General features: G+C 42.5%; 1 protein-coding gene across 5 annotated transcripts; it reads right to left on the bottom strand.

Annotated features, from left to right (window-relative positions):
* Positions 1-24: 24 nt before the first annotated feature.
* phka2 (phosphorylase kinase, alpha 2 (liver)) lies at positions 25-25,634 on the bottom strand. 5 transcript variants are annotated; one of them, XM_052063048.1, is made up of 32 exons: positions 25,034-25,634; positions 21,097-21,255; positions 20,379-20,426; positions 20,136-20,304; positions 19,096-19,178; positions 18,940-19,020; positions 18,229-18,327; positions 17,622-17,768; positions 16,982-17,035; positions 16,380-16,502; positions 12,595-12,690; positions 11,813-11,920; positions 11,625-11,703; positions 11,021-11,155; positions 10,821-10,930; positions 10,595-10,739; positions 9,980-10,058; positions 9,382-9,533; positions 9,072-9,239; positions 8,485-8,588; positions 8,238-8,374; positions 8,002-8,164; positions 7,637-7,716; positions 6,661-6,739; positions 6,454-6,583; positions 5,823-5,924; positions 5,563-5,681; positions 5,446-5,469; positions 5,172-5,225; positions 3,529-3,762; positions 2,473-2,673; positions 25-2,396 (listed from the first exon to the last, which is right to left on the bottom strand). In XM_052063048.1, the coding sequence occupies exons 1-32, from the start codon at positions 25,109-25,111 to the stop codon at positions 2,223-2,225; spliced, it is 3,714 nt and encodes a 1,237-aa protein (XP_051919008.1). In that variant the 5' UTR covers positions 25,112-25,634; the 3' UTR covers positions 25-2,222. The 5 variants fall into 5 exon arrangements, with proteins under 5 accessions (XP_051919008.1, XP_051919007.1, XP_051919010.1 ...); XM_052063047.1 differs by having other exon boundaries at positions 8,238-8,381; positions 8,486-8,588; positions 25,034-25,633; XM_052063050.1 differs by lacking the exon at positions 5,172-5,225 and having other exon boundaries at positions 8,238-8,381; positions 8,486-8,588; positions 25,034-25,631.
* Between the last annotated feature and the right edge of the window lie 907 nt (positions 25,635-26,541).

Below are 26,541 nucleotides of genomic sequence, written 5' to 3'. Positions count from 1 at the left end.
CTGGGACCTGGAAATGAATTCTGATGTGATTCTGCCGTTTTTATTATTATTAATACTGCAATGCAATTTGCACTACTCACAAAACATTTTCTGGGTGAAATTTTAGGTTGAACCTACAATGCCCTCCAGTACAACCAAGACTTTTGGTTGACCCAAACATTCAAGAGTATTCTAAAGTTTAGTTAAGGTCAAATGAAGCTCACCTGCAAATATTATAGGCCATTTAAGGTTCATCCTGAAATTTCACCCGAAAGCCCACGATCCCAAAATTATACTACAACTTAGAAATGGGGGTTGGGTGTAGAGCTCACATAATTGGGCTGGGAACAACGAAATATGGCCGATCCTGATATTTCCTGAAACTTTGGGTCAACATGCATGGCTGCGCCTTTAAAAGCGGCTGGGATGGAGTGTCAACCTGTTGGTTTCCACAGGTAGTTATAATTCAGCATACTCTGTTCAACGTGTGTACTTGATCACTTTCAAACAGTATTCATTGGGCAGCATGCAAACACAGTATTTGTTCAAATGCTGGTATACAATAAAAGTAGTTCGAGTTGTGTGATGATGGAAGACACATGGATTAGGATTATCATTGCACATTGACTCCCATTACGCTCAAATTTGTTTCCTCAAAATACAGCCATGAATAGCTAAACCGCTGGCAACAAAAGTGAGTACACCCCAAAGTGAAAGTGCCCAAAGTGTCCATATTTTGTGTGGCTACCTTTTATTTTCCAGTGTTGCCTTAACACTCTTGGCACATGGAGCTCACCAAGTTTTCACAGGTTACCATTAGAATCCTCTTGCACTGCTCCATGACTACATCACAGAGATGGTTGACATTCAGGAACTTAACACTCCTCCACCTTCCATTTGAGGATTCCACCAGAGAAAGGTTCAATTAGGTTTAGCCTTGGAGACTGCTTGACCAGTCCATCAGCTTTACCCTCATCCTCTTTAAGAAGGCAGAGGTCATCTTGCAGGTGTGCTTGGGGTCATTAGGTTGGAATACTGCCAGAGCTCTCACATGCATATTTTTGAAAAGACAACATCTGGATGTGACGCTGAACATGTACACAGCAATTCTTTGGTTAGGGTGAGGGATGTTCTGAGTAGAGCATGTCCTGTTAAACGACTAGATGATCTTGATCACGTTGCTGCAGCTAAAATTCATGGTGTTGGCAATCTTCTGATAGCCCAGGCCATCTTTATGCAGAGCAACTACACTTTTTTCAGAGAGTTTTTTGTCATGAAGTGCCATTTTGAATTTTCAGTGGCCATTCTGACAGCTGGAATACCAAAACTGTGCTCAATTTGGACATTTTCACTTTGGGGTGTACTATTTTCTTGTTTCCAGGGGTTATACATATGTGTAATTTCTTCTGTGTTATCTCATGAAGAGATATAGTTACATAGATGCAGAAATGTCTACTCACTTTTGTGAGCTACTGAATATCCCGATTAAAATGATGTCCACAATCCAGGTTTACAAATGAAATGTCAAGACTATTATAACAATCTATATATATATTGCGCGTCGTCCCGCACGCGGTCTGTCCTTGCGTCTGTCCCTTTTCAAAACGTACCTACTTCACCGCGCAGCTGCGCGCCGCCACTGCGAAAAAATGTTGTCTACCCACAAGCATTGCAATGAAATTGTTAGTTATTTAGTAGAGCTAAACATCTCTTTATTTTCGCGATAAGCAATGAAGATGAACAAAAAGTTGAACCAAGCAACAACACTTTTGTGGGCCGAAGGCCCACCTTACCAGCCTTCCGCAGGAACTAGCTGATGAGCCGCCCGGAGGGCGGCGAACCAGCTAGTATGATATAATCGGAGTAAATATTACAATCACATGCCTCTTCACATGTCTTTCGGGAGCACCGAGTTTGGAAAGACAATTCAGCACACCAGTTGCAACTCGGGCACTTGTTGAACTTTATAAGTAATGTTTACAATAATTATCGTAATGCATATTTCCCCATCATGAGACTAATAATGGTTATCTTGAAATAAAGACGTTTGCGCATTTATTCAATCTCAAGGAAATCCATCTTCAGGTTGTACTGGTGGGATACATATTAGTAAGGATAAAAAAACCCTTCCCTGGTCAGAGAGTCAATCTGTCAGTGAGCCGAGTTGTAAATGCAGTTGAGTTAAGATGGATGTTGAGGACATTGAATAAATATTGGACATTTTTTTTAATGTTTTTACTTCTTCACTGCATCAGGCAGCTTGAACTCGGCAGGAAGTCCTGAACATATGCGATCGCCGCTTTCGACAAATATGTCATGGTGCCATAACGGCCACTGGGGGCGCTGTCATAGAAAAAGTTGCAAATTCCTGTTGCTGGGTCCTTCTGAAGGAAATAGTCACAGGCACTGTGAGATTTCTGGGCATGGAGAGAAAGAAGGACTTAGTGGACACGTCCTCCAAAATGGAGGCTCCTTGGTATCAGTACACTGTACCTGGTCGTTGAGGAAGAGGTTGTTGGCCATGTGTAGGATGCGCTCCACATGGATGACACCCCCAATGCTGTCAACGTCGACGTCGGCTACCAGGCCCAGAACCGTTAAGGTCTCCACCAGCAGCTGTCTGTATTCCGGTTGAGGCACGTGGTTGAGAACCGACTCCACCTGCACTGCAAACTTGATCTCTCTTGCTGTCATCTACACAGAAGGCAGGAGAATGTGTCCATGCAGATCAGTGTTTCCTGACGGTTAGTGCGCTACAAAGATTTGTTTTTCACCCGAAAATTGGGATAAGAAAATACAAAGGAAATCTGCTAACCTGTTTTCCACACATGACGTTCTGTGCAAAATGGGTTATGTTAAGTCTGATTAAAGCTGACTGTTATGGGAAAGGTTTTCTCAAATCAAGCCTACATAAATGTTTAACGCTTCAAGTCCACCAAATGCAATCTTTGTTGATTCATACATGTAACAAAATACTCATGCATCCGCACAACTTTTCATCTCGAAAGAATGAGGTTCAAGAATAGCGTTATCAAACACTGCCGGCTTCATGAGTGAGCGTGAGGGACTTCAGCGTCACAATGCACGGACAAGGGCGACGGGTTTATTACAACCCTTCACCTTTGTTCATTTATTTGCCATCCACCCTTCATGACCAACCGACATTTCATGATGATTCAGTCTTTCAACTTTTAAGTTGATGGTCAAGAACACAAAAGATAACCTGGCATCTTTTGCAGTAACCAAGTGTGTCCCTGCTGTTATCGCTGACCCACTCTGAGCAGTGAGGGTTCACAAACCGAACCAATGAATAAAAATTGTGTGCAAGCAGTGCATCATGGGTGTCGTAGTGTGATAATCATACTGTATATGTCCATTCCCTACATACTGTACTGTTTGGTGGCTTCGTTATGCAGACACAGCATTTTTGTTGTGAATTCTATTCTGCATGTTGGCAACAGAGACTCCAGCTTTGCTTCTTGGCCTTAGATACGATGCTTTGCCCTAGTCGCTGCCTGCCTGTTTCAGAAAACGAACATGGACACTTACCTCTCTTGTGGTAGATGAAGGTAAGACATAGCCATCGATGGACAGGCCGTGGCATTTCTGCAGAATCTTCCACACTTTCTGGTAAAAACCCACCGGGACTCGGTTGATAGCTCCATCCAATCTGCGTCTCCTGAGCCACTGGCCTTGCCTCTCCTCCCAGTGCAGCTGCCCATCACCTTGACCAGAGCCCACTGGGGACAACATCCCACTGGGAGTGGAGGGGCTGCTACAACGCTGCGGAGAAATATATTTGACTTGCTTTCGAAAGTGTGATTACATGTTGCGACGTAATCTGCCCTAAATTCATTTGTTGTGAACCGTGCACTAGAGCAATAATTTCCAACCATTGTGCCATGAGAGATCATCAGGGGTGCCCCGAGAAATGATCCAATTTCTCAAAGTCATGTATTTAGTACATACAATGTATTGCTGTTCATCTATCTATGCCAGTGACGTACACTGACAGGCAGAATAATAACACATTCCACTAGTTAGCAGAAGATACAGAATGAACCAATTTTTTGTGACAATTTTGTATGGTGGAGTGCCATGAGGTAATGTAAAATATGGCCCAATGACAGTTGGGAAACACTGCACTAAAAGGAAGTGGAACCTTGCAAGATGATGCCACATCATTAGTACACCTACAGTCTGATTAATGAGATGCAATAGAGCAAGAACTGTGTCAGTACTTTTCATGAAAACACTCAGAGAGGTATTAATATAAAAATAGGAATTTTGTATTTTGGCACAGTGTAGAACTGCACTGCATCATACTGAGAGATGTTTGCTAAATTGAATACCCACAGACCCTGCCCCATTGAACTTAAATAAGATTCATTACAATTAGAAATATTGTCTTTGACAAAAATAGTGATCTTACGTTTTTGTACTTTATTAATAAAAATATATAATTGCAATTAAATAGAACGCAAAGAATTAAGCAGCTTTTGTATAGTTCATTTATTGTGCAGCTCCTTCTTATGTGTCATTATTGTGTGTTGTTGTTTTTTATGTCGTTTTCACAGAGGATGAAGAATAAATGCCTGGAAATATTATATTCTGTTTATAAGTGTTACGGCACCATTTGTGCGAAAATATCCATTGCTTAAAGGGTTAACTAGTTTTGTTAGCCCGCCACAGACATTTTGCATTGCGTGTTAGCTTTAAGCTAGCAGACGCTCATATAAGGCACAATTATGGGGTTATTTCAAATATATAAACATAATTATCTTTATTTTATGTTTTGTTTGATAGTAAACTTCAACTGGGAATGGCAACAATAGAAAAATATTTTCTTATTGTGACGTGACCAAATCAAGCCCCCGTGCAAAAAAAAAGAAAAAAAAGAAAGAAAATTACAACCTTTGGCCCAGTGATGGCTTGTATCTCAAAATAACTGATTGAATCACTCGCAAGTCAAGGTTAGAGTGTGAACACTGGAATGATGATTTGGGTTGAGGACAAGAAAAATGAAAGCCAAATTGCAAGGCCCTACCTGCAAAATATTACGTTAATTTAAATATAGTTACTATTAACATACTTTCATGTGAACATTCGGTGAAAAAAAAACAATTCATCAAAATGAACCCTTCAAATGCCGAGTGAAATGAATTGAAAGCAGATGAGGTAAAATATTTTACCGTGGAGCGAGGAGAGGTGACATTGCTGCATGTGGAGAGGCTACCGCTGACGATCTACATAAGCACATGGATGACACATGACATGAAATTTGAGATGCCTTCATGCATCCTTTGAGGCATAATGTGATGAATGAAATCAGCTCAAAAGGGTTATATATGAGATTATTTCATGATCTTGTCCAGAGAGAGCAGCCATTCCGGTAATGGAACTACAGCATGAAAATGTTAAATAGCAAGCATCGTATTTATGCATTCATATTTTTTGTAAACCCACACTGAGTGGCCGGGAGTCATCCAACTGCAACCAAAGGCAAAAGAAAAACTATTATTGATACACTTCATTGATTCGACAACCCCCCCCCCCCCCCCCAAGTTTATTTAGGAACCCCACCTGTCTGATTTCACTCTTGAGTTTGTGTATTCCCGAGCGCTCCGTCTTGGTGGCTCCAGTGTGTCCTAGTTCATGGATAGAGATGGCCGGACTGGTCGCTGTTGACTGGATGGGTCGCACTGATGCATAGGGATAAAAAAATATATATACTTCTGATGTACACCCAACAGGCACAATATAAGGTACAATTACAGACACTAATGAAATCCAATAGCGGGTTGACTGCTGCTGCTCTCACTCAGATATAGTAAAAAACTCACTGCTTTTTTCCACGCCAAACTCCTTGCCACTGAGGATGTGGTGCAGCAAGTTCTTCATGCCAAAAGGACTGAGACTCATCAGACTTTCAGAGGCCTCTTCCCCTACAAAGGAATGAAGCCTTTTTGAAACAATTCTGTTTCAAAATGTTAATGAAACAATGTTAATGTTCATTTTTCATGGTATGGTCTGGGTCAGTTTCCACTTTCCAATTTTCCTTCTTGTGAAGAATATCTGCATAATAATTATCAACTACAGGTTGTTTTAAAAAGTATTAATAGCATGCCACACAGGGAGGCCCAAGCTGGAATTGAACCCGGTACCTCTGCACTGTGAGGTCGACGCGCTGAACCACCGGGCTGCCCCCGGGATGAAGTAACCGCCCTATTTGCTGATCCCCTTTTTTCTACATTCGTATATTTGAATGATGATGACAAAATATCCACTCTTATCAGTTTCACCTAAAGTGTTTTGATATTTGAGGGTCATCTATTGGAATCCTTCAGAGAATTGTCCATATGCTCACACCTCAATCAGAATCACTTGGAATGGTGTAGGGTGTGTGCTGCCCCCCAGTTAACATGAATGTGCAGGCGGGTCTGTGCCAAAGTGTGAAAGCAAGCAAATTCCTACCTGAGCATCGCAGACTGCGAGCCAACTCGGTGGCCATCACTTGCATGATGAGTCCTATTCTCAGTCGGAGCATGTCTCCAAATAGGGCGGGCTGGGAGCGCACATACATAGCCAAGTAGACCATGATTTCCTGCAAGAGCAGCACACGTCTCACAGTAGTTGTCACAGGAGGGGGGAAAAAACTTGACATGTAATCCCTCTAATCACCTGAGTGAGAACAGCAACGCTGATGTCCTGACCACTGGCTTCAAAGATGAGAGCGTTTAGCTCCTCGGGGGGGAGAGGACTGGAAAAGAAATGATCATCAACGATCTCCTCCTCTTCTCTGACACCCACTCCCTTACTTGACCTCAGAGCTGCTTTGGAAACCATAACTCACTCCATGCTCCTCACCCGTCTTGAGTCCTCCCTTAACATCACTGGCACTACTCTCTCCTGGTTAAAATCATTCCTCACCAACCACCACCAGTTCATCAGGATTAATAAATCTCATCCCAAGTCACCCAAGGTGTTCCCCAAGGGTCGGTGCTTGGCCCCTTGATCTTTGTGATTTACATACTTTTCCTTGGTCACATCATAAGCCACCAATCTTTCAATTTCCACAGCTATACTGATGACACCAATCTCAAAATCTCCGCCAAATCCAACACTTCTACCACTCCTTCTACCATGATCAACTGCCTTTTAGAAATAAAAAGCTGCATGCAGACCAACTTCCTCAAACTAACAGAAACAGCAACAAGTCAGAAATCCTCATCATCGACCCGAAATCACTTCACACATTCTGTCCTGACTTCTCACTTTCTATTGACAGCTCTCCCATCCCTGCTTCTACTCATATCGGTAACCTTGGCATCATCTTTGATCAGTCACTCTCACAACTCGAAGACTGCAATAGCATCCTTTAGGGTTTACCCACAAAAACCCTCAATAAACCTCAATACATCCAAAATCATGATGCCCATCTACTCACCCAAACCACACGAAGGACTACATCATCCCAGTCTTCCAAGACCTACACTGACTCCCCATCCAACAAAAAATCCAGTATAAAATTCTTCTCATCACCCCTCAAGGCACCCATATAGTTTTTAATATTACGAATCTACGAATGATGATTAGTAGTAGTAGTATTGTGAACAATTCAAACACCAACTGTCAGTTTTTAGCAACTTTGACTTACACTGTGATGACTCTTTCCCTGGGTTCAGGAGGAAGACCAACGGTAATTTGCTTGTGGTGGGAAATAAGATCTGTGCAGGCCTATGCAACACACAAATAATAATTATGTATTGAATCAAAATTTTAATAACAGTTTTCTTCATTTGAACACTGTTGCTGTAGATCAAGGGTGCCCAACCTTTTTTGACCAAAGGTCTACTTTTCAAGCCAACCGACTTTCGTGATCGCCCGTTACCGTACACACACGCACAGAGACACGCACACACGCACACTTTCCTGCAGCGAACATCAAGAAAACCAAGTGCAGTTTGAAAAGGCCTTAACTTAATTTCACTGCTATGATAACCTAAAATTTTATTTCCTGACCTCTGCGAGGACCTCCACTCTCTTGCGCAGTATTCCCGAAATGTATCTGATGAGACCCCATTCCTTGCAGGCTCCAGCTTGCACATACAGCTCCTCCAATAGGGTGCGGACACTCACCCAACCATGGCCTGGATCTGACACCTCAACCAGCCAATCAGCTCCTCTAACCAACAAACAAAAAAGAGCTTTTAAGTAGACAGATTTTTTTTCCCATCATTGCTTTTCTTTTTTCTTACTTCATCATATAGAGAATATAAAGGATGTCTGCTTGGTCTTGCAGAGTTGGACACTCTTTCAGCTGCCTCACCAGCACTGCAAAATCCATGTTGCCCTGGGCGTCTCGCGGCAAGTGGAGATCAGCTGCACTGCAACACTTTGTCCAATAAATTGGACAACATTGATTCAAATAAATGCGCAAATGGTTTCCCATATTGAGCGGGAAATCAGTTAGATGAAGTCATTCGAAAATTTGCACGTGACTACCTTGTGTTGCTTTGCATGTGAGGCAAGCTGAGGAATTTCCAACAGGTTGAGAGATTTGCGATGCTTGTTCATGAGAGGGACAACAGGTAGATACATGGAAGACTCTGTAAAGCGTACAAATATGTGTGTTGTTATATACACTTGCAATAGAGTAGCAACTCCACTTTACATTCATTGCAGAGTAGGGCAGAGTCTTTTACTACCCTATAGTACTACGTGAGTCGGCCAATTGTTTGATATGGATTTGTAATGACATGCAGGACAAAGATACTACAAGATATTACCATTTTGAGTGAGTTGATTTTATGTAAAAAATGCATAAAATGAGTTATTTTTGTTGGTTTCATGTTCATCAGTTTTGTGCCATCCTTGAATTTTTATGCAAGCTAATATTTTGCTATGGGAAAAAAAAGTCACAGTATGTGGTTATGTTGTTATTTGCTTCCAACCCTTTGTTGTTTTTCATATGGAATATTTCTAAGAGTCATAATAGCAAACAAATGTTCATTTTGTTATCAGGGATTGATTCTGCCTTTTTCTGGGCATGCTTGCAGTTGGTAATGCAATAATAGACAACTCCAACTCACTGGGCACGTTAAGACCTTGAACCTGAGCCATCATAGACAGGATATCTCTGGTGGTGTGTTCAGCACTGAACACGTGGTGTTCCCCGCCCTGGATGGGAGGAAGATGACATCTGGTGGTGGTGCTGTGGAGGAGCTGCGTAAGGTACTGATCAAACATGTCGTTTGAGCCTTTTAGAGTGAAAAACAAAAAACAATTGGGTAGGGATTCAAATGGATGCTTGCAAAAATGGGGGAATTTTCAAAGGTGGGAACTTTTGATGGGAGTTAAAATACATACGAAATCAAAATGAATATTGTCCCCATAATGTACCTGAAGGTTCACATTGGCTGTATTCTTCTCCATAGTCTTTCTCTTCCTCTTCATCCTCTTCAAGTAAGCTCTCGTCGTTTTCTTCATCCAAGAAGCTGAGTCGAGTGTGAAAGGAAGTGGTCTGTAAACTGGAGAGGTCCGACATCTGGATCCTGAAAGCACACCAAATCTTATGAACAATACTTACAAAAATTTAGGGATATGGGGCTTTCGGGTGAAATTTCAGGATGAACCTAATATACACTAGAAAATTTAAGGGTGAACTTATTTGAAGATTATGTCATCTTTTGAATGCCCAACTGTTCAAAGTTGGGAGTTGAAACTCCCAAAATTCATAACAGGTGTCTGATCCATGACACTTTCCAGGGACATCCACTTCCCTGCCTTTATTTGACTCTTCTTGTCCCTCCATATGAACAGTTGGACATGTGGATTCAAAAGCTATGAGTAGGGCGAATTAAGTTCCCCATATCATCCATTTTAGTTAGTTCTGAAACTTCACGAGCAGGACCGTGACTAAGGTTTTTTGGGTGAGGGGTCTAAATTCTAATTATTCAACAGAGTTATGGCCCCATGTGTGAAACATGAGGAAACAAACCTTGCACCCGCAAAATAGCCATCCTGCAGCTTCCTCAGCGTTGCTACGATACATGGATCAATTGCATCTCCATCGTCAACTGGGCAAATGAGATGTAAAATGTAAAATGAAAACCTAATCATTACAAATAAAGTGATGAAAACTGCATTTGAAATGCCTTTGTGCGTGTGTGTGCACGGGAGGGAAGAGTTATAACCTCCGCCCTCCCAACTAAACAACCTGCCCCCCCCCTCACGCGACCCAAGGTAAAACTGCCTAGAGCCGCCACTCCCTCTCACACAATTAAAAACTCTCATGGTCATCAAAAAAAACACACTCTCTCTCTCTCACACACACACACACACACACACACACACACACACGCACGCACGCACGCACGCACGCACGCACGCACACACACTCACAGTGAGGAAAAAAAACTCTCAGAGTGCCCCCCAAAAACTCTCCCACCACACATAAGAAAAGGGAGCATATTTGCTTGGCATCCGCTGTTCTTCTTTCCTTTTACATGTTAAAAAGCATCATATGGTTTAATAGCTCATTAATTTATTTGAAATGATTGCTCATTTTCTTTACATTCACATGCAATGAAGGGTGTTGTACTGTGTGCTTTACCGAGCATGCTGCGGGTGATGGGGAAAGTCAGGGTGGGTCGTCCTGTCATCCTCCAGCAGGAGGAGAGATAGGCCACCTCTGTACGCAACATCTCCACGATCATCTGGTTGTCCAGGGCCAAGTAGAAATGGTGCTGATCAAGAAACTTCACCGTAGAAAAAGAAAGGATTGAGAATACCACAACCAAAGGGGAACGAGGGAATCTTCAAGAGGAAGCTTGCTGTACCTGAGGGGTGAATATATATGAGCGGTTCCTGATCTCATAAAATTTGGATGTTCCCAAAACTCCAATGTGTCTGTAGGGCCTGCCACTCAAATTCAGCTTCTTGCAATTCCCTGTGGCGTTGACACACGAAAAGAGGATCAGCATACAGTTGACCACTTTGAGAGAAGAAAGAAAACAGCATTTTGTTTGCATTTGAGTACCCAGTCGGACATAAATGTGGCTCAGGATGCGAGCAGGCAGGACCCTGATTGGCAGAACCTCGGACAACATTTGGACCTCTATCTCATGTTCATTCAACAAGTTCTGGATGTCCTTGGATTCTGCTAAGACACAAACTGACACAAACACAAGTTTTAAAAAACGTTTGTATCGATATTTATTCCATATCCTTGATATCCAGTTTCATGTACCAGTACACTTTTTTTGCCAGTGCACTACTAGAATGACTGCATCATCCTAGTAATATTTTCTTTTCACTATGACTGTGACTTTTGCCCTACTAGTACTCATTACGGGTAAACTACAGTACTACCTAGTAAACCACTATTAGGCCCAATGAGTAGGCATGTGTCATGCATTGGTAGGCTGCTGGACCTGACGAGCCAAAGTGCCCATAAGTATATCCCTTACGAGCAGCATGTCCTAGTAGTATGCGCAATGTGTCCAACTAATGTGCAGTAATGTCATATGGTAGTGGAAGGCAGTCACAGAATAAAACATTGGTCGTAAGACACATCCATGTCAATTTATTAATGTGCTATGTTTTCTTACGAATGAGGACAGAGATTTCCACCTCAAACCAACCTTGAACCACAACGTCAGGCTTTAAATTTGTGGAGAACCTCCTGTTGAGAGGATCGATCTCTCCTGGTGCCAAAAAGCCCTTCAAACAGAATGCACATATGTTAAGAGTGTAACAGCTACACTCAGCAAATGAGTGTAGCAGTTAACAACACAAGTGGTGCTATGGCTTCTATGCTACATCCAGCTACCTCAGCCAAAAGGCAGCCCAGGATATACAACGACTGCCCCCACATGTGAGGGACCTGGCCCATTGCCACTCGGTCCACAGAATGCGGGTTGCTGTACTCCTCCTCCACCTACAATCACATACAGCTTCCACATTTACTGATAATTATCATAATAAATCTCAAGTATAAACACAAAGAGACAGAAAAAGGGGACAATTGTATGGAAGGCTGTCTGAGGATTTAGTGGATATCCCTACATCCAGGTTAAGGTTCATGTACGAGGATGCTCTTTGCCCACACAACTAAGACAATTCCCCACACTGATAGAATGGCTGTTAATTACGGTTTGTTTCACTCCTGGTGCCACTTCAGTTTTGATACCATGCAATTAAACCACTTCTGCATGCTGAACGAGTAACACTACTAGGCCTGAGCGTTCGGCATGTGTCACTACCTTCCCTGGACACTACTGGTAGAAGGAACAACATGTAGTTGTCTCAATAGTAGGCCAAAGTCCTACCTGTGTGGAGAAATGTTATTCAGTATTGGAACGCAGTAGTGGACTTCGTTCTACTAGTCACTGGTATTTATTTCAGGAGAGGAAAAAGAGCATACAAGAACATGAATCGAGACCCAGAAGTTGTTAAGTATCTTTCCTTGGTCAATTATGCTCTGGTTGTCCTACTAGTGTGTAAAAATGTCAAACTGTAGTGGAAATATTCTTCAAATGAGGACAAAGAGTGTACTAGTTACTGGACCTCGATATTGAGTAAAGTTCTATCTATCTCAGTGGAGCAATGTACCTTGTCAGTTGGTACAGCATAAAGTTCAGGCAGCAATTTGATGCCATTTTTCCCCCGGATCAATATGCCCTCCAGTGCCTCACGGTACTCCTGCACCTAAACACAACACACAATAGTTTTGTCCAATATTACTCAAGCGCACCCAGCCATTTAAAAAAAAAAATTATATATATATATATATATATATATATATATACAGTAGAACATAATAACTGTGTTGAATGAAGACTGGAGCGGCTGGATAGCTCAGTTGGTAAGGCATCGGTTTGGCATACGGGAGACGGTGGTTCGAATCCCGCTTGGGGCAAAAATGAGCATATAACACCATCCAGTGTGGGTCCTTGGGCAAGATCCTTCACGCTAATGCCTACCTCATACAATGATGAGAGACAATAAAACGAATGACATGCCGGCTCAGACGTCGCCCGGCCAAACAAGGTCTGCGTCAGGTGCTGGGGAACCAGAGCACCTTGATAGAAAAATGGGCTACTGGAACAAAGCGGAGATGGGCGAGATGCGATAACATGGCTCTGTTGGAATGCTACTACTCAAGCAACCCTAGTCAGAGGGGTTACATGCAGAGAATGTGGGCTAAATGGTTACTTCGAAACCCACAGTCACGGTTGACCACGAAACAACTAGTAGCTCAGTGTTCCAACATCCACAAACGGCAACTGCTGTCACAACTTGAGATTGATGAGGTACAACGCAGGTTCCATGGTGAAGGGCCCCAGGCTGTCAGATCAGAGGAGGAGGTCATACAAGAGATTGGGAGGCAAGCCCCAATGAATGCAGATGATGAGATTGGGTGGCCAGCCCCAATGAATGAAATGCTGAGCGAGGCAGCAACTGACCTGAAAGCGAAGATCATGGAGAGAATGAAAGCTGGGCAACCTAGAAACCGATTACAACGACTATGTGAAGTACCATCTGAAAGTCTCATAGAAAGTGTGAATGCAGCACTGAGGGCGATCCCTACCGTAACGATCACAGAAACCAATGAGCTGATATACGCTTCAGCATCAGTGATCCTGGAGACTCTGGGCTATAAGAGCAACCATGAGATACGTTACCCACCATGGAAAAGACGGTTGGAAGCTAAGATCAAGGCGGCCCGGAAAGATGTGAGTCAATTGACGGAGGCCCAGAGAGGTGTGATGAAAAGGCCGATACCCGAGAAGTACATCCAGATGACCATACCTGAAGCACTCGAAACTGCCAAACAAAGGCTCCAAGCCTTGTCCAGTCGCCTAAAGCGGTACACGAAAGAGAATGAGGCCAGACGAATAAACAGGCTGTTCGCAACACAACCTGCGAAAGTGTACGCTCAGTGGCAGGGTCCTAACAACAGAGCTGACCCACCAAGACTGGAAACTGAAAGGTACTGGAAAGGCATATGGGAGAAGGAGGTTGCACATAACAGCAGTGCACAATGGCTGGTGACCCTGAGAGAGGAGCACAGCAACCTCCCTGAACAGAACCCGGTTACCATAACAGTGGCAGACATACAGGAAAGAGTCTCAGATATGAAGAACTGGACAGCACCAGGCCCGGACATGGTCCACACCTACTGGCTAAAGAAACTCACAGCACTCCATGAGCGCCTAGCAGTACAAATGAACCAGCTGCTGAGGGATGGGACTCACCCAGAATGGCTAACCGAAGGGCGAACGATCCTGATCATGAAGGATCCCTTGAAGGGTGCAGCCCCATCCAACTATCGGCCAATAACCTGTCTCTCCACAACATGGAAGCTCATGTCAGGAATCATTGCGGCTAAGATAAGTGGACACATGGATCAATACATGAGCGAATCGCAGAAGGGCATTGGTAGAGATACCAGAGGAGCCAAACATCAGCTCCTGGTTGACAGAACAGTCGCACAAGACTGCAGGTCCCGACGTACCAACCTGTGCACAGCCTGGATTGATTACAAGAAAGCCTATGACTCGATGCCACATACATGGATCACTGAATGCTTGGAGTTGTATAAGGTGAACAGGACCCTAAGAGCCTTCGTTGCGAACTCGATGAGAATGTGGAAAACCACACTTGAAGCCAATGGCAAGCCACTTACCCAAGTGTCCATCAAATGTGGCATATACCAAGGTGATGCACTCTCCCCACTGCTGTTCTGCATAGGACTGAACCCCCTAAGCCAAGTAATCACCAAGACAGGCTATGGATACCGCCTCAGAAATGGAGCTACAATCAGTCACCTCCTCTACATGGATGACATAAAGCTGTATGCTAAGAGCGAAAGGGACATAGATTCACTGATCCACACAACCAGGATCTACAGCAGCGACATCGGGATGTCATTCGGGCTTGAGAAATGTAGTCGGATGGTGACTAAGAGAGGAAAGGTAGTCTGCACTGAAGGGGTCTCACTCCCTGAAGGAACAATAGCAGACATTGAGGACAGCTACAAGTACCTTGGTATACCACAAGCCAATGGCAACCTCGAACTGGCAACAAGGAAAGCGGCTACGGCCAAATACCTCCAGCGAGTGAGGCAAGTCCTAAGAAGCCAGCTCAATGGCAAGAATAAGACCCGGGCAATAAACAGCTATGCCCTGCCAGTGATCAGATACCCTGCAGGAATAATAAGGTGGCCAAAGGAAGAGATTCAGACCACGGACGTTAAGACCCGAAAGCTCCTAACCATGCATGGAGGGTTCCATCCCAAATCCAGCACTCTGAGACTGTACGCAAGCCGAAAGGAAGGAGGCCGGGGACTAGTGAGTGTGAGAGCCACTGTCCAGGATGAAACATCCAAGCTCCATGAATACATCAAGGAGAAGGCTCCAACGGATGACGTACTCAGAGAATGTCTCAGACAATGGGGAACAGAAGATGAGGCGCTGGAAGAGGGACCATCATGGGAGGACAAGCCCCTACACGGGATGTACCACCGGACCATAACTGAAGTGGCTGATCTCAAGAAGTCCTATCAGTGGCTAGAGAGGGCTGGCCTGAAGGACAGCACAGAGGCACTCATCCTGGCTGCTCAGGAACAGGCCTTGAGCACCAGAGCCATCGAGGCCCAGATATACCACACCAGACAAGACCCAAGGTGTAGGTTGTGCAAAGAGGCACCTGAGACGATCCAACACATAACTGCAGGGTGTAAGATGCTGGCAGGGAAAGCCTACATGGAACGCCATAACCAGGTGGCTGGCATAGTCTACCGAAACATCTGTGCGGAGTATGGACTGGAAACCCCAAGGTCAAAATGGGAAACACCTCCGAAGGTGGTGGAGGATGACAGAGCGAAGATCCTGTGGGACTTCCAGATCCAGACTGACAAGATGGTAATGGCGAACCAACCAGATATCGTGATCATAGATAAAGGGCAGAGGAAAGCCGTTGTAGTGGATGTAGCGGTCCCTAGTGATGGAAACATCAGGAAGAAGGAACATGAGAAACTCGAGAAATACCAAGGGCTCAGAGAAGACCTGGAGAGAGCCTGGAAGGTAAAGGTGACAGTCGTGCCTGTGGTGGTCGGAGCACTCGGGGCAGTGACCCCCAAACTAGATGAGTGGTTGCAACAGATCCCGGGAACAACATCGGACATCTCAGTCCAGAAATGTGCAGTGCTGGGAACAGCAAGGATACTGCGCAGAACCCTCAAGCTTCCTGGCCTCTGGTAGAGGACCCGAGCTGAATGAGGGACGGACACCACCCGAGGGGTGAGATGAGGATTTTTTATACATACACACACACACACACACACAGTATATACTTTGTTTTCATCATTGAAGTAGCGAGGTTGTCTTTCTTACCTGCACTTGGTCTTCTGTAAAGATACCATCAAGAATGAGGTAGGTCCAGAAGACGGGCCACTCGCATTCAATATTCTCAAATAGCTTCAGCTCAGCAGGATCATAATGCAGCCGGGTTGGGTCCTGGGCGATAGGACAAAATATTTGTTTCACTCCTGATGGGAAAATGAAGCTTCAAGATGCTTCATGAACCAGTTGTTGTATGTTTTGACTCCTCTACGTGGCACTGTTGTTTAAAAAAAAAAGGGGGTTTAAGAATGTCTATGCGCTTTCAGCCCGATGGTGAACAGACAGTGTCATCTAGAGGAGTCCAAAACCCCCCCCCAAACAAATACAACAACTGTTTCATGAAGCATCTTAAAGGTAAATTTTCCCATCGCTACAATTCACTACACAGGTGCACTACTGCAATTCATTGAGATCTAATAAAAGAACTTTATAAGTCATTTCAATTTGATGAAAATAAAACAATGAGGTGATAGGCAGCCAGGAAAAAAAGATCCACTCTTCTACTTTCAGTGTTTTATGTAATAGTGCCTGGAGTGACCCAACTAATTCTTGGAATATTTAAGCTTCATATGAAAGATTGCTGAAAGTCTTACCTCTTTAGGACAATGATATCCATCTCTGATAAAGCGGCAACAACCATAGCGTCCCTGACACAGAATACAAGGTTAGCGACATTTCCTTAGAATAATACAGTGTACCTTCACTGGTCCAAGACACCGAGTCTACATACAGTAGAACCCCATAAAAAAAGGACTAAAAAAAGTATGTATACTGAAATAATGCTCTCATCTCAATTTATCCACAAGTTTACATATTGTGAAATTATCCTGGGTTTTTTTCTCACACAAAGGCACTATTCTGTTGAATGGAAAAGTGTGGTTACCAGTTAATTGTACGTGCTGTCATCAAGTGGAAGAGCATTTCATTGTTCAGCCTGTCACTTTACATCGTTGGCATAGAAAGAACATAATAACTGTGTTGAATGAAGACTGATTTCTTTCTTTTTACTTTTTTATCTACCTTATTTTCTGTCAAATAATTACTGTATATGTTTTATGTTCAATAAATAAACAAACAAACAAAGATGCATTATTCATAGCGAATACAAAATATTTTTTGGGGATCCTAGAGAAATTGGATCATTTACCACAAATGTGCCACAGCACAGTGGTTGAGACTATAAAAATACTCAATTTCTACATCGTGTTCACAAAATGCAGTCTTAAATAGTACCTGCAATTTCCCGATGATTTCCGACTTGGTGATGGCCACCAATTCTGCATCCTCCACTGCAAACGAGGGGAAAGATATAATAGACAGGAGGCCGGCATCTATCTCCTTGGAAGTTGAAGCTCTGGGCAGCATGGAGCACAGGATGGACTGAAGCGTGTCAAAAGAGGCGATTCAGAAGATTTTTAGGCACAACACTCCCCAGCCCTCTGCGTATGGAAAGCTGTTTCAACATGTATGTGATACTTTGATATCCATCTTACGATCCATACACTAGTATGTTCTTTGTCCTCACTCGTAAGATAACTAAGCACACTTGTCGAGCACTAGGACTATGAACTATGACTTTCTTTTTCCCATGCCTCCCACTACTGTCTGATTTTCTCCACACTAACAGTTTGAAAAATGGCCCTCTCTTGTTTTGGATAGGGGATTCGGGTACTGTTCGGTGCAGGGGTGGATCAAGTCTTGTGGGATACAGGCCGATGGCCACCCCCAAATCTTACATACACTATGTTCATACAGAAGTACTTTACAATGGATATCAAGGATGACGAATAAGTAACTTTCCATACTTGTACATGTTTGGAAGGTTGAAGGTATATTGTACCTGGCAGTGTTCCACTTCATCAGGAAGAACATGGATGACAGACTTTGGGCCACCGTGGGCACCAAAAAGATCCAGCTCATCGATAGCCTCTAGAGCGGCCTGGAAGCCCACAAAACAAAGAACACATGCATACCTTGGTTTGGTTTGGATTGTACTCGAGTGTGCAGTACCTAATGCAGTCATTCCCAAACAATGCACAAATAATATATCTTTGTTTATCTATATATGCCAGTGGCATATGGTGACATGCAGAACAGTTAAATAATCATCCACTAGACAGCAGAATATACATAATAAATCTGTGCTTACACTTTTTGTGACACTTTTGTTTCGTGATGTTCCATGAGAAGTAAAATATGTGTCTCTGCTATATAAAGTTTGTACACTGACCTAGAGAACTGATTGGTGAGTGTAAATACAGTAACACTCGCCCCCCACGAACAAAATCTATGAGTACATGATGCACCCCTTCTTCAAAAGGGTTTGTCATTGCCTAGAGATGGCACAAACTGTCGGCAAAAGACTACTTTTGTCTGAATAAAGTGCCACGACTTATTTCAAATTATTTCAAATTGGGACTAATGGCACAGAAATAGCGAATGAGGGGAAAAAAGGCGAATCGGTTCCCCCTCGAAAAATCCCAGAGATTCTATGTGTGCCAGATCACAAATATGCAGGGTTCCCTGTAATTCTAATTTGCAATTAAAATACCTTTGCGATTCCAACAGAGCTGCCATTGAGCTCGGGGATGCCCTGGTTGGTTTTGTCACCTCGTTCCCACATGCCATAATCCTGAAAGAAGGAAGCAGGCCTTGGTTCAAATATCTCAATTTCTCCACATTCCCCTCCCAAAATCATGATGCTTACCGCAACCTTGTATGCAGCCTCGATGTAGAAGACCAAGTTTTGGATAAACGCTACCTCATCCAAGTTTGAGATGATACGAAGACCTGTGTGATCACACATTTATTTTTGGGGGGGCGGTGGGGGGGGGGGGGGTTCTATAATGTGATGTCCACAGAACATTGGGGCATTTAAACATGAACACGAAAAAAGTTGCAAAATATCATTTTCCACTCACATGGACCAAAAAAACTTGACACACAACAAAAAACATTCACAGTTAGAATTTTTTTCTTAACAGAGAGGCTTTTGGCCAAAGAGGTTTTGTGTGTGTGTGTGTGTGTGGGAGGGGGGGGGGGGTATGATTCAGTTTTAGGTGTGTGTGAAAATTTTGGGGGTAAGTATGGGAGGTTTTCTCCTATGAATGAGATTGTTTTTTGTTGTTTGGGAAAAATGTTTGATATATGTGTGTGATATATTCCAACGTTGTGCCCTGCGAGTGGCTGGGAACTGGTTCAGGGTGTCCCCCCACCTACTCCCCAAAGACGACTAGGATGGGCTCCAGCACCCCCATGACCCTTGTGAGGATAAAGCGGATCGGAATAATGAATGAATGAATGAATGAATGAATGAATTTTACAATGTGAGGGAGAGTCTTTTTGGTGTGTGTTGCATTCTTTGGTTGTGGATCGAATTTTAGTGTGCATGAAAAATCAAAGAATATTATTATTTATTATTGTTTTTAGTTTGAGGTTTTTGGTGTGTGTGTGCGCGAAAGTCTACTGAGCGAGTGTGAAGCTATTTTTGTGTGTGTTTGGATGATGCTGAGAGGTCTTTTTGGTGTGTGATATTTTGTAGTACGTGAGGGTTTTTTGTCTGTGTGTGTGTGTTTTGAGTGTTACAAATTTTTGAGTCTTTTGGTCAAGCAAAATTGTTTTTGTTTATTCTTTGTTGTGTGTTGACAGCGGTTTCATGTAAGTGAAATATTCTTTCATGTGCATGAGTGGTAAATGTTATTTTTGACCGATGAGAACACCTCATACAAACAAAGCCAATCCCCAAACCTGAGGCCGTCATCTGTGCCAACATCAGCAAGTAAATCGAGGTGGCATCCACCTGAAGATGACCCCACTGGTCATCTCCCACCACCGTGGCACAAGTGGGAGTATCATATTTGGCATGCAAACAATCCTTGGTACTCTGACTGTGTTTGAACTTCTCCACCTTGTCAACCTAAAAATAAACAAGGCGGTGTCGTTACAGAAGAACAAGACCAGGAGTCAATCGCAAACAGAGGCGTGCCTTACCTGTCTTATCATGCAGCGCAGAAGTCCTTGCATCAGTTTGACCACACTCTGTCAAGACAGCACATTACAGGAAATGCAGTTGAACTCCTCTCAACTGACCATGAACATCCACACATGCATATAATGGATAAAAAAAAGTCTACACACCCGTGTTATGTATGATGTGATTTTAAAAAAAGTATACCAAGATGAATCATTTCAAAACTATGAACAACATTACTGTGACCTATAATCTGCACAACACGATTTTTTAAATCTTATTGAGAAGTAAAAATAAACAACCGGAATAATGGTGCTGCAAAACTGTGCACACCTTCTTATAATTTACATGTGGCCGGACTGAGAGTTCAGGAATCACATTCAAACGCATGTTAGATGGGAGTCAAAAGATATCTGACACCATACTGCATCAAATGCCTTAAAACCACCCCAAATCATGCTCAGCTGCTCGAGTAGGCTTTTCCTGACATTTATCTTGCAAAAGTCTTTAACTACAGTATCTGTCCAGTGTCCATCGATCAATGTATCTCTATACTGTACTGTCAACAGATTATAATACAAGATCAGCGCATTTGTAATCTTTTGCCCCTGTAACATTGACTTGTGTTGAATCCTACAGAAGCACCTAAAATAAAATCTTTAAGCCAACATCCATATACAGTAAGCAAGTGGGTGGTGAAAGGAAAGAGGAATGGCTACTACTGGCTTTCACAAACACCTGCTCCAGTTCGTAGGCCTTGGCCTTGTCCTCATCACGGTCAGCATTCTTGCGATAGGCCATGCCCAGCCCCCACACGGCCAGAATACTGTACACGTTATCCCTCACCCAGGCATCCTTTTTCTGGGCACTGGCAGGCAGGAGCCCTGACACTGGATTCTGAAACACACACACACACGCGCGCACACACACACACACACACACACGCACATGCACATAATTACATCACAAAAATCAATACCAGGCAGAAGAAAGGCCTTGAAAGCCTCCTGAAAGGTTTATTAGCCACTCTAGGAAGACATTTAAAATCAGCACACTGGTAGAATGACTTGCGTGCTCCAGTAGAACTGTATGGGTGGGACGACTACATGTTATTAATACGGCTAAACTATACTCTAGTTCACAGGTGTCAAACTCAAGGCCCGGGAGCCAGATCCAGCCCGCCACATCATTTTATGTGGCCTGCAAAAGCAAATCAAACATGTCAACTTCCAGTCAACTTCCATGATTCTTGCTAAAATCTGTTTCAAAATTTCCAATTCTCATATGTAATAAATAAGAGAGATATTGTAAGCATTTTCTTGTTCCCAAACCCATCATTGGAGTTACTTAAACAATAGTTGAATAAACCATTATTCTTGACTTATTGATAGGGGCATAACAGCCCTCTAAGGGAAACGGTAACTACAATGCGGCCCGCGACAAAATTGAGTTTGAATTCCTGCTCTAGTTGTTCTGCACGCTACTACTAGTACTAGTGACATCCTATAATTCTATTAGCTCTAGTCGTTAACATCTCGGGCTTCACTATAGAACTAAAACGAGAATGCAGGACAACTAGTACACAATTTTGTGCCACCAGCAATGTGGCTGTCCTCATAGTATGCCAAAGTTGTCCTACAAGGATGGACAAAGAGCGTACTAGTACATGAACCTCAAGCTGGATATTATGGGTTGGACTAGAGTGCATGAGAATAACCGTCTTACTACATAAGTTAATTATTTCTCCACTACTCTCTTCTATTTCTGCACTAGTAGCCGGACAATTTTGGTGTAAAAGTAGGACAACTACATGTTACTAAAGAGGCAAAACTACCAGTGCCAATTTGCTACTACTACAATAGAAAAGGCTACTAGTGTGTTACTGAACAGCACTTTGTATGCAGCGATGGCTGTTTGAAATTGCTCTATAAATACAGTTGAGTTGAGTTGAGAATTACAAAGAATTAGTAAGCTTTAATTGTGTACTAGTAGGCCAGTAAAAATGTGAATACGAAATCACAGCAGTTCTACTCGCGCACTTCAGTTAATTTACTAGCGTGCCCTACTTGTTCTATTTGTATGCTTATTTGCCTTAGTAGTGAAGGCAACCTGTATAGTACTGTAGTACACTAGAGTTAGCATGCACTAGGAGTACAATGGTGGTTTAGTCGTAATGTTTTCTTTTCCACTTCCTTTCGCCAGTATGTTACATTTCTGCACACTAGTAGGTCAATTTTGACATACGAGTAAGGCATTTTGCTAGTGAGTAAAAACTATATACTGGTGGGCATTTTGGTGCCAATAGTGGGTCCATGAGGCTACTAGTGTATATTACATGCCTTCTAGTTGGGTTTTGTTATGTTGCTAGTTTACTAGGTTTGGTTGCAAACTAGTAGGCCAAATGTGAAATTAGTCATGAGAAAAAAATTGTAGTTACTCGTAAGACCGTCATTCTTCTCGTGGGCTGAAGTGCACGACTAATGAGGAGAAAGAGCATACTACTTCATAGACCTCAAGATGGATTTCAAGTACAGCAAACAGCAGCGACAACAATTACGTCAATGACTGCAGGGTTTTTCTTGCCCAGCATTAATTTGCACTGAATCTGATAGACTTTGCTTCAGTGATACACTGAGCTAAGAAGGCAATAGTATCTTGCATAACAAAAACAAAACACTGCTACTTCATTGCCGATTTTCCAAAAAGGAAATGAATGAATGAATGGAAATACATACAGTCATGCAGGTTTCTTTTTTCTAATTATTGAATTCCTGCATTGAAAGACTATTAGTTTCAACTGCAAATCTTCGCAGGGCGGATGTTTTCTCGTTCCCTAACATATACAAGCCTCTTACAAGGCAAATAAATGAAAATGATCAATTATGGAACTGTGTCAGCAGAGAGGAATACAGTATAAAGTTGGGGGGAGCGGCATAAGTGGCATAAGTAACAAAGCAGACGTGTCCAACGTGCTTCAAGGGCCGAGTTCCAGGCAGGAGGCCTCAATCTACAGCAGGGTTGACCTTTGCCCATGTTTGTTTTGATGCATTTCACACTGGTGAAGTCTGAACCTCAAGGGACAACAGAAAATCCGGATTTGTCGATGCAAACAAACACACAGCACGTCTCTAAATATTTATTCCCACAACCGATAGCTGACCTTTAAACACTGTTTTAGTCAAATTGTTGGGAAGAGTTTGGATCCACCAATGTGGGTCAATTCAAGGAAAATTCTAATGCACTTGTTTAAACCCAAATAATATACATATTATATTTTAACTAATATTTAGTGTGAATTAAAAATAAGCGTTATTACCTCAGTAAAGGCATATTTTATGTAACTTTTTGTATTAATTTAACAGGGCCAAATAAACAGTTTCACATGAATAAAGTTATATTTTGTCAATTTGCATTGCACCAAATAACAGAACGCATTTAAAGATCTTACTTGACTCTGCATCTCATTAGACTTGGTGAATGTACTTTATAAAGTGGCATGTGGGCATAATTGCACAATGAATTTGATTTGATCTGCTTCACTTGACACTTTATATTGCTAATGACTATTTGTATATTTGCGTATATGCCCTAAAGTTATATTGACAGCAGTGCTTCTCAAAGTGTGGTACAAGTATCACTACTGGTGTGCAGGCTTCCTCTAGTGCTATATGCAATAATCACAAAATTAAATGTTCAAACTGTGCATAATTTTAGTGTCTTAACTATTGTGTTTTATCAAGTTGAGTACAAAGGTTGAGTCCAGTTGAGTTTTATTCAATTTAAACATTCATTCAATCTTTTCGCAACGTTTGCTTTCAATCATTTATTTGCTATTTTTTAATGTAACTTTCATGTGCAATACATTTGGATCGAATCATGATTCAAACATTTGCTTTAAACAACTAAGCGTATGAGGGGAAAGTGGTTAGGATTGCACGATTCTCCGTGTTTTATGTTATGTGTTGTGTATATTATTTTACTTTGTTAACTGATTTGTTAAGCGCTGTGTTACAGCTGAAGATGTTGTGAAAGCACTATATAAATCAGGATGTATTGTTTTGTATTGCATAAACACAATATAATACTGTAATGATACAATTTTAAAAGCGTAGAAAATATATAGTCGCCAATACCTTTCAAAAGATGACGTTTTCTATAACTAAATATCCCTGCCCATTAAAACAAACATTTCTTAATCATCTTTGTCAGTTAATCTTACATTTTACGACGGGAAAAAAAATACTTAGCTCTCCAAATACCACCATGAATACTATAATATTATAATAATACTATAATATAACCGCAGTAGCGAGGTACAGTATACAGTATCAGTGTTCATAGAAAACGAGAAAATTGTTTAAATTCATTTGTCAGCTACTGTAAAATTATACTGTTGTAACATTACACTCAACAACTGCAAAATAAAAAAAAAATACTTAATTAAATAACGATTCAATGAAAACGCATCGCACGTAAAAATTCAATACAAATGTTGAATTTTAAAGTTAAAAACAATTGGGTAGTACTGCAGTAAGTCTTTCACATGCCACATGAGGGAGCCGGCGTACCACTAGTGGTACTAGTATCACATTTTGAGAATCACTGTTTCTGTTGTTGTTCAAACCTCAAGCTCGATTTTGGCATGAACTTTCAAATGCAAACACGTATTGAGTACCTGGTGACACAGAATAGTCTCCTGGACAAGCCTGGCATATCCATCCAGCCTCACTCCCGAATTACTGCGGCTCCTCATCCTCGCTTCACAGTCTGGTTATGTCCGAACAAGCTCTACGTCACATGTTTAATGTGCAGATCACGGTACGAAGACGCTCCAACAAGCCACACTGCACTGCAGTCAGTGATCCTGAGCAGGCGTCGTCCACACTCTCCTCTCTTCAAACGGCTTTGCTACGCTTTCCTACCGAAGAGCATCCACCTGGCTTTTTGATATTATTGACATAAACGGACGCAAAAACAGCGAAGACGTCAAAGGTTGTCACAAATGAGGCTCTGCCGCATGTAGACCGAAAGAGGAAGGGGAAAAAATGCATCTTCGTGTAACTGCACGTTTTCGTCAACAGATGGAGCTAAATTACTTTATTGTCAGCGTTGACGTAACTGTTCAATGTTCAGAGTCCTTCTGCACCCAATGCTGTCCGGAATCCAATCATTTCAGAATTGGAGGACAATTGAGGGTCCAACATTTTTGACAAACCAGTCATTTGTTTCATTTATATATTTTTCACGAAAGATGACGAATAAACCCTGATATAAACGAATTAGCGGATGGTTGTTTGTCTATGTGTCCCCGCCCCCCCCCCCCCTCGATTGGCTGGCGATCAGTTAATCAGTTCAAGGGTGTACCCAGAGACGTGCGGTCAGGGGAGGCAGGTGAGGCAGTGCCGCACCTCTGAACGCGCATTGCATTGCGCAATCATCACAAACTGGGTTGATACATGCAACTGGCACGTCCTGCTTGCCGTACATCTGCACATCAGCAATATAACATTTGCAGATACATTTATTTGATATGCTTTTCCTAAGTCTGGCTAATGTTTTTAAACCATTAAAGTTTAATGTTTTTTGGTGACATATTCAGATTTGCTGATGGGAAATAAAACCGCAGTGAAAAGGCATAGGTTGCGGCAGATCGTTCTCTGCCGCAATTAAGAGGGCGTACGTGAGCAAACAGGTACGTTGCGCTCTTCTTCTGTGCAGAGGCGCCAGGCGAGTCAAGTGCGATCCTTTTTTAAATTTGCTACGTCGGACAGCCAAAATGGAAGAAAAGGATTATATATCGAAGCTTAAAAACTTCTCAAAACTGGACTTTCAGTCAAAAGTGGACGTGATTAACACAGGTAGACCAACGCCGGAGTGAAAAGGTTTGCTTCAAACTACGGGACAGCCCGGACAACTTTTCAAACGGAGTGGTAAAGCCAAAAAGAACGGTGATGTGGCTGTCCTTCGAAAACCCGTCTTTACTGTTTTCCCTGCCTTTTGTTCTCAACTTATCTGGATATTGTGATATGAAAAGCGCAAGGATCGATTTGGCATTGAACGAACAGCGGAGGTTCAACGTTAGCATCCGCAATGCCAAGGTAAGGGAAAACCGAGAGATTGTGAAAGACCTCATTCATGCAACCTGCTTTTTCGCTAAACGGGAGTTGGCATTTCGTGGTCACG

Source organism: Hippocampus zosterae, chromosome 4 (assembly GCF_025434085.1).
Source record: "Hippocampus zosterae strain Florida chromosome 4, ASM2543408v3, whole genome shotgun sequence".
Lineage (NCBI taxonomy): Eukaryota > Metazoa > Chordata > Actinopteri > Syngnathiformes > Syngnathidae > Hippocampus > Hippocampus zosterae.
The sequence above is the reverse complement of the archived record's forward strand: the minus strand, read 5'-3'. Positions and strand labels throughout refer to the sequence as shown.